This window comes from Oenanthe melanoleuca, chromosome 8 (assembly GCF_029582105.1).
Source record: "Oenanthe melanoleuca isolate GR-GAL-2019-014 chromosome 8, OMel1.0, whole genome shotgun sequence".
NCBI lineage: Eukaryota > Metazoa > Chordata > Aves > Passeriformes > Muscicapidae > Oenanthe > Oenanthe melanoleuca.
This window is the reverse complement of record NC_079342.1, coordinates 23330525-23338604: the sequence shown is the minus strand read 5'-3', so window position 1 is coordinate 23338604 and position 8080 is coordinate 23330525. Positions and strand designations below refer to the sequence as shown.

General features: G+C 44.5%; 1 protein-coding gene across 1 annotated transcript in view; it reads right to left on the bottom strand.

The window, feature by feature from the left end:
- Positions 1-2368: 2368 nt before the first annotated feature.
- HMCN1 (hemicentin 1) overlaps positions 2369-8080 on the bottom strand; it is a 157206-nt gene continuing 151494 nt past the window's right edge. Inside the window, exons 104-107 of the mRNA XM_056497859.1 lie at positions 7029-7379; positions 5211-5330; positions 4724-4850; positions 2369-3690 (exon numbers count right to left, since the gene is read on the bottom strand). Of these exons, the coding sequence (XP_056353834.1) occupies positions 3324-3690; positions 4724-4850; positions 5211-5330; positions 7029-7379 (965 nt within the window). The 3' untranslated portion in view covers positions 2369-3323. The remainder of the gene's footprint in view (positions 3691-4723; positions 4851-5210; positions 5331-7028; positions 7380-8080) is intronic.

Sequence of the window (8080 nt, the reverse complement as noted above, 5' to 3'; positions counted from 1 at the left end):
TTTTACTTCAGCCAGTGAGTGAAGGAAAACAAAACCCCAGTGTATTTCCTCTCTCCAGAGGCTGGCCAGCTGGATCCCTGCAGCAGGTGTGATGGTATTCCTTACCTGCCTCTGGTTCCTGAACACCTGCCTTGTTGGAGGGTGTGAGATACAGAAACCTTATGCTGTGGTGGGGTTGGCATTAGGGCATCAGTCGCCTTTAAAGATGCCGGTCGTGAATTTTCCATCCTTTCTGGCCCCAGTTTGCCCTAGTTCCCTGAACTCCTTTTCTAGCCCTACTCCTTTCCTAGACCATAGATCTGGAAGGTTTTTGAAAAGGGCTGTATTTAACAGATAGTTTCCTTCAGGCTTTACCAAGAAAGGATTTTTTTTTTTGAGAGGAAGAGTGAGTCTGGTTGTACTCTGGCAAAGGCTGGAGTTTAGCAGATGTTTTCCTGGAATACACGTGTGGGCTGAGTACTCTGGGCACTGCTGTAGCAAGCAGGTGGCTGGGATCCAGGGTGTGCCCACTGGGAGGTGAGCCTAAGGACATTTGTGCCCAGCTGCTGAGATGCCACCAGACGTCACCCTGAAACCACCCCTATGAACAAATTCCTTCCTATGGGAGATAAATCCTCTTTTGCCATCTTCACGGATTTTTTGCCATCTTCCACAGGGTGTTTGACCCCAGAAGTGTAGTTAATGAAATGTTGCTGTGTTTGCATAGAGGTGAGGGCCAGGAACAGAGGCAGGAGTCTGTGGCACAGGACAGTGTTTCAGGGATAAATGGGCCAGGAGAAAATTTGCTCCAGTAAAATCCAATAAGCAGTGGGAACAGTAGGCTGGTGCAGAAGGAAGGTAAGCACAGGCCCAAGGTAGCAGTGGACCATTAACTGTTCATTAATTGCTCTCCCTGAGACCTCAATTTTTTAAGTACTATTTTTCTGGTGGTTGTCTTTTAATAAGAACTTAACATTCTGACATACTGCTCTTAGAGAGTTAGTTGCTTGTGATAAGAGAGCATTTGCAAATAGTTTTGTGACAAATGGTGTGGTGACCGTATCAGTCTTTTATGTGATGGTAGTGAACCTTTAACAGTGCAAATTATTGCTGAAGACTAATAGAGGGGCTTGCACAAAGTGACTGTACAGCCCTGAGACACTGCAAATTGCATCTAAGGTTTGGGCAGCCTTATTCAAAGTGGTAATAAACACAGTAGAATACTTGTTGTATTTAAAACTTGGATTTATGAAAGCAGGATTTTTAATGTTTAGCAAACACCCAAGTTCCTGTGGGCACATAAACATGTACTAACCTGTCCTTTGCCTCTCAAGTTAGACCAGGAAAACTGATAAGCAGCAGATTCTCCAGCAGCAACAGGGCCAGGTAGCCTGTGGAGGTAGAGCAGCAGCAGAAGGTACAATTGCCCAGAGATTTAATTTAACATACTTGCAACCTTTCCAACAGCACAGAAGTGAAAGATGTAACACAGCTCAAGATGTCCAAAGAAGAGAAGGCCATGGCACAAGGTGTCCTTTACTCAGCACTTCCCTTCTGAGTCCCTGAGTGAAAACCACCACACTCACCAGATCTCACTGGGCAGTCCTCAGTCCTGGCATCATCTCAGGGTAAGGAACACCTTGCACATGCACAAGCAGCTCCTCCTGGAAAGCCTGGATGAGAAGGCAAACTTGGAGCCATGGCTGTATGTGGCTTCCATCTGGTGACTATTACTTAAGGTCACATTGGCCTTTAAAGGCTGTCAACTCTCTGTTGACATTTTTTCCCTTCTCACAAAATATGTCAGAGTAAAATTTTTGTTTTGGGAGTGGAATTAGATTCCCTTAAGGACATCACTTTCAGTCTGATTCTCATCTGTAAAAGACATTGAGGTAACTACCTGTACTATTTTAACTTCTCACGTCTTTCCTCATGTCTTTTTCATGGGATTTGTCTTCTTTGAGCTGCTTTTATTTTTCAAGTCAGTTTTCCAAGAAGCAAACCTGTTCAGTTTGAAGTCTGTAACTCAGATAAATTTGTATAAAGTGTAAAGTAATTTTAAGTTGTCCTTGTTTTGCAGAACTACTTCACTTGGTGCACTAGAAAAGGAAGAAAAAACAAGGGACAACAAGTGGAGATGTCTAAAGTTAGTTAATAATACACATGAATAGAGATAAAATTCTACTGGGAGACAGTTTGTCCCTGTGGCTAAAAATCTACTTTAAAGCTGATGATAATCTCTTACTACCCCAGAGTGCCAGGAAGAGGGAGAAGAGCTGGACCTACTCCCTGGTTTGCTGGGCACAATACCCTCTACATTTTCCCCTGACACCTAGGGTGAGAGTTTTAGAAATTAAATTTTTTCAAAGATAAAACTCCCAGCAGTCTCAAAGGTGATGGAAACCTTTATTTTGATTATTTTTATTGTACTGACATTGTCCTTTTATGCAAACTTAATTGTAAAACACTCTTGAGATACTGCATAGAAAATACACATAGGAAAAACCACATATATACACGTCCATAAAAATAGAATACATCTTGGCAAAATTACTTGTGTACAGTGTATTGACATTATTGAACCAAACTTACATCATCACCTTTGGAGAAAAATGTTCCATGTGCGTAAAACCCCAGGCCACTTACTGAGCTGGGAGTATGGCAGCGGATATGGGTTTGGGTTAAATAAATGGCTATACCAGAATGGTAGAGTAAAAACAAGTTATAAAATACCTGCTCTATAAAGTAGAAGAAGCCATTTTGGTTTTTTCTTCCAAAAAATAGCAACATCTCTAAACTTGCATGGAAATCAAATGTACCAGTTCCAAATTCTTCTGTAGATTCATTAGCTGCAAACAAACTTTAATTTCATTTGTTTCAGCATTTGCAACCCTTGGGCACAGTGGCATTTGGTGGGTTCGAGCACACAACATAGTATAGCACAGCCCTAATTCTATTGGGTAATTGATAAGGAAAATACCTAATAGATATAGAATTTAAATCACTTAGCAACCTTTAAAATATGCAGACCACTTGAAATTACGGGTTTATTTTCTTCAGTTACTTTCAGTGGAGGCTGCTCCTTGCTTACTGCTTAGACTACACGGATTTTTCTCTGCTGGTTTTCGTAACATACTGTGGAAAATAACTATTCCAGTGTAATAAATAAAGCAAGTGGTAACAGGTCCTCAAAGCCACGGATCTTCCTCTTGAGCTGGAAGAACGGAACTGGAGAGGCAGCCTCTGGGAAGCAGGGTAGGAGAAGAGAGCATAGCACCTTTGGAGTGCAGTGGTTGCCCAGGCTGAAGCAGCAGCAGGACGAGGCTCAGCTGGCTCCTGCAGGCTCAGTAGGGGAAGGCGGACACGGCGATGTAGACGATGAAGGTGGTGCGGTACTCGACGCTGCCGTCGGCGCTGTAGGACAGGGCGCGCACGCCCATGCGGTACGTCCGGGGCTCCCGCAGCGCCCGCGTGGTGAACACCACCCCCTTCCAGTTCTCATCCCGCAGGGCGAACGGCACGGCCGGGTCCTCCTCCGCCAGCAGGAAGGTGGTCCTGGGGTGCATCACCCGCTCCTGGGTGTAGGCCACCAGCCGGATCAGATCCTGCCCCGCCGCGATGCCGAAGGGCAGCGACAGCAGCTTGTACTCCAGCGCGTACGTGCTCAGGTCACACTCCAGGTCGTTGGCTGGGCAGCTTTTGAGACAGAATCTAGGAACGAGCAGAAGACTTTAGCCCGGTATCTTAAGCACCTAGTACCAGTATCTTAAGTATCTTAGAGGAGAAATTCTTCCCCTGTTTACCCTGTTGCAGATTAAAACTTCTCTAGACGTGCTCATGCACTCTTCATCCTTTGTTCCTTTAAAGCTGCACTCAGTTTAATGTCCCCATTTGCCTCAACAGGATCATTTCAGAAAGATGTTGGCTACACTGATGTCACTGACATCTGTGGGCTCTTAAACATTAGAATGGGAAGATCGAGTTTAAAATGTTCTGGGCAGCATTTGAGGTATGCGTCTGTTAGGTCATAAAATAAAGAATTTGGAATGAGGGGCAAAATAAAACTTACTTTTATTAATCAAAAGTTAAAACATGAAATCTTTGCTAGTGCAGTTTGCCAGTGCTAATGGAGGTCAAAGGACATGACCTCCATGTCAGCATAGATGTCACTGCAGTTGAGTTTGATCCCAAAAGATGGTTTCTGGCTATGAAACAAGCTATTTTTTCTTTCAGGATATCGAAAGATTAAAAGAAATCAATACGGACTTTTTCCCCAGAATGGGGAAATAACAAACCGTAACAGGAACTTAGCGTCATTTTCATGACTAAAAGAATATATCTGATGCGTTGAAGCTGATGGTTAAGTCAGGCAATTAGAGAGATTCAGATTAGATGCTAGGAAGGAATTCTTCCTAACAGTTGAGGCAGTGGCACAGGGTGCCCAGAGAAGCTGTGGCTGCCCCCATCCCTGGAAGTGTCCAAGGCCAGGCTGGACAGGGCTTGGAGCCACCTGAACTAGTGGAAGGTGTCCCTGCCCATGGCAGAGAGTGGGACTGAATGTTCTGTTAAGGTTCACTTCTAACCCAAACCATCCCAGGACTCTCTGATCTTCAATGTCAATGCCTTGCCTTTAGCTATCGTGAGCTCTACTGGTGTCAGGCAAAATTAAATTTTCTCCTTTAACAAGCACAGGTTAAAGAGCTGAGCTTGGGACAGGTGAGAAGGGGCTGAGAATAAAACATACCCAGAATGTGGCTCTCGCTGGTAGCTGGGTGGACAAGGAGTGTCTATGCACTGGTAGCTTCCTCTCATGTTGAAACACATCTGATTTGATCCACAATTTATATTCTCTTCAAGACACTCATCAATATCTGGAGAGAAAAATGTGCAAGGGATCAGCTGCTGGTAAAAGAATTAAAGGGTGAAACCAAAGTGGGTAAAGGCTGAGCAGAGCCCAGAAAGTGCCTCTGTTTGACCCTAGAGTTTGGAGCTCAATGTGGAATGGGAGGTCACAGGGGAACTGCAGAGAATTAGAAGTCGCAATTGTCTAGTTTCCTGATGTTTTATGAAACAATAAAGTGTGGAATATAAAAACCTCTTACACTTGAAATTTTGAATGCTGACTCTCAAACAGCCAATTCAGAGAGGTGGCTTAGCCACGTGCTGGGGCTGGTTGTGTCTGGTTTCTTTGCAGACCTCGCCCAGAGCCCTGCAGAGCTGTCTCTCCGTACCTTGGCAGGTTTTGCCGTTGGCCATAAGGCGGTATCCCGCGGGACAGGCGCACTGGAAGCTGCCCAGGCTGTTCCTGCACTCGTGCTGACACGTGTCTCTGCTCTCACACTCATCGATGTCTGCGGAGAGAAGCACCAACACCTCAGCACTCCCTGAGCCTGCCATCAACACAGGTACTTTTCCCCTATTTATGTACTGCAAGGGTGTGGACAGAGCTGGTGGGAGTCATCTGGGTCTTTTTTTTCTGATGGGATTGAACATCTAAGACTAGAGTGTCCTCTCCCTTTACCTGTGCCACTCCTTGTAACTGCAGGCACTAAAGTCAGCTTTGAGGGGCTCCTCCCTTCGGTGAAGAGCAGCTGTGACAGATGTTACAGCTGAGGAGAGCTGAGTGCTGAGACAGAGCTCTGGAGAAAGAGAAATGTGCCACCTGTGTCCACTGACAGGGTCATACACAGTCCTGCCCCCAAAGCAATCTGAGCTGCCTGATAATCAATCAGGTGTTAAGCAACATGCTTAGCGAACACTCAGACTCATTATCTCACCAGAGGAAGCCTTGCTACTGGGGGAGTCCTCCTTACAGTCACTCCCTCCTCAGGCAAAGCTGTTTCCCTTTTAAACTGACCTTGCCCATGCCAGAGGGATGAATTAGGCTCAGTAGTTGGGAAGACTGTCACTAAATGCTCTCTTTTTTCTCAAATACAGAAGTACCAGTACCAGACCACATCATGTAAAGTTTACAAAGCACATTAGCACGATTTAGACAGAGATAATATATAATTATAATGGCTTTTGAAAAATCTGCCTAGTTCAGGACAGTAATAAAGAAATCTCGTGCAGGAGAGATGCACACTGGTTAAACCAGTGGGAGGAAGGTTTTGGCTTCCCCTCTGTCTGACTAACAAGGGCTGCACTAGAGAAACAGATGTGACTACAAACCTCCGTGCTGTTAGCAAATCCTGATGGTTGCCTATTGAAAGAATTGTCTTTAACAAAAGCATCATTTGGGGGTATTTTTCAAATTTAGGCATTTATTCAATGAAATTAAAGTTTCATGGAATATTACTATTACTAATATTCATGGCACATTAACTAATTCCAACTGAAAGCTGGCGTGAGGATCCAAATTTGAAACAAACCCTTCCTTCCCTCAGTGAGAGTTTATTCCTAGGTCTATCAATTAAATTCCTATACCATAACAAACCACATGGATATGACTACTGAAACCTCTTTGTAGCTTAAATACAAGGTTTGATGTCTTCTCCACGCTCACTGAATTATATTGCAACCCCTTTTCTTACATAAAATAATAATAATAATTATTTATAAAATAACAATAATTATTTAAAAGCTTCTGTGCCTGTTGCCCATGTGACAGTGACTGACAGTCTTGTGACACTGCCAGTGTAATCAATTCTAAAATGTTTATTTCCAAACCTTTCTGACACAGATTACTGTTGCCAATGGGAGTCTGACAGAAGCACTGTGACTAGACTGGAGCTACTGTTGGTTTTTGAAGTGTGAGAAGATTCACCAAGGTGAGCTACTGTGATCAGGAGAAAGAGACTAAGAGGTAAATACTTTGCAAGTAAGTAATAAGCAGCACAATTAAAACAATAGGTTTTAAGAAAGTTTGAGAACATTTTTGCTACAATGTGAGCCAATACAGCTGAGACCAGAACATGCAGAACCCTGTGAATATTGACCAGGGTAATAGAAAACACAACCCAGCACCACAAACCCTCAGCCCCTGGTATCACACAGTAACCTAAGAATAAGGCTCAAAACAGAGTTGCATAGACAGGACTGACATTTACCTACACATCTGGCATTTCTTGCCTCATAGCCTTCAGGACAAGTTTCTCTAAGGTTCCTTCTAGTCCTGGAGAAAGGTATTCTGCTGTTCCTATACTCTGAGAAGGAGCTGTAGAGATTTGAGGAGTGCCTGTAATAGTGCTGCAGCTGCTGGTTGTCTCTCCCAGGGGAGAATTGAGCATAGTTATAGCTACTGTAATAGGCACCCGAATTTGGCACCCTCTCCAATCCGGCGCAAGATTTCCCATCACCCAGTAACTGTTGCCCAGGTGGACAGAAACACTTGAAGCTGCCGGGGGTGTTGGTGCAGTGAAGTGCACAGGGTTTAGGCACTTGTTCACATTCATTAATGTCTGCTCATGTGACATGATCCAGAGCCCCACACCATGCGGAAAGGAGAGAAAACAAACAAACAACAACACATAACTATACGTATATATACACACGGATACATAGTCTCAGGAACAAGCTGAAGACATAAAAGCAAGATTTGGAGGAGGTAAAATGTGGAGAACACTAGGCCAAGCAGGCAGGATCCACTGTCCTGGCCTGTAAGAGATCCTCATTCTCCCACAGGCTGATGTGACTGTCCTCACCAGGACAGGAGCCCTGCTGAAGCCTCATTTCAGCCTCAACTGCTCAATATAATATTCTTTTAGTAATTGAGTTTTATTCCTTAAGTGCTCCACAGATGAGTGGAAGAAGCTGCTGGGCCCTTCTTTAAAAGACAATGCTAACACAGAGCATTCCAGGGGAAGTACAGTGCTAGAAATTCCTTACACCCCACATAAGGGAAGCACAACAGGCTCTGATGTGGTTATTGTGCCTTGTGTTGGGGTAATCATAGAATCATGGAATGTTTTGGGTTGGAGGAACCTTACAGCTCCCACCCCCTCTATGGGCCGGGACAGCTTCCACTATCCCAGGCTGCTTCAAGCCCTGCTCAACCTGGCCTTGGACACTTCCAGGGATGGAGCACTGGGCTCAAGAACATGCTTCAAGGCTGCAGGGGCAAGAGGTTGGGTATGTTCTAATTTTTGATGCTGTTACTGGT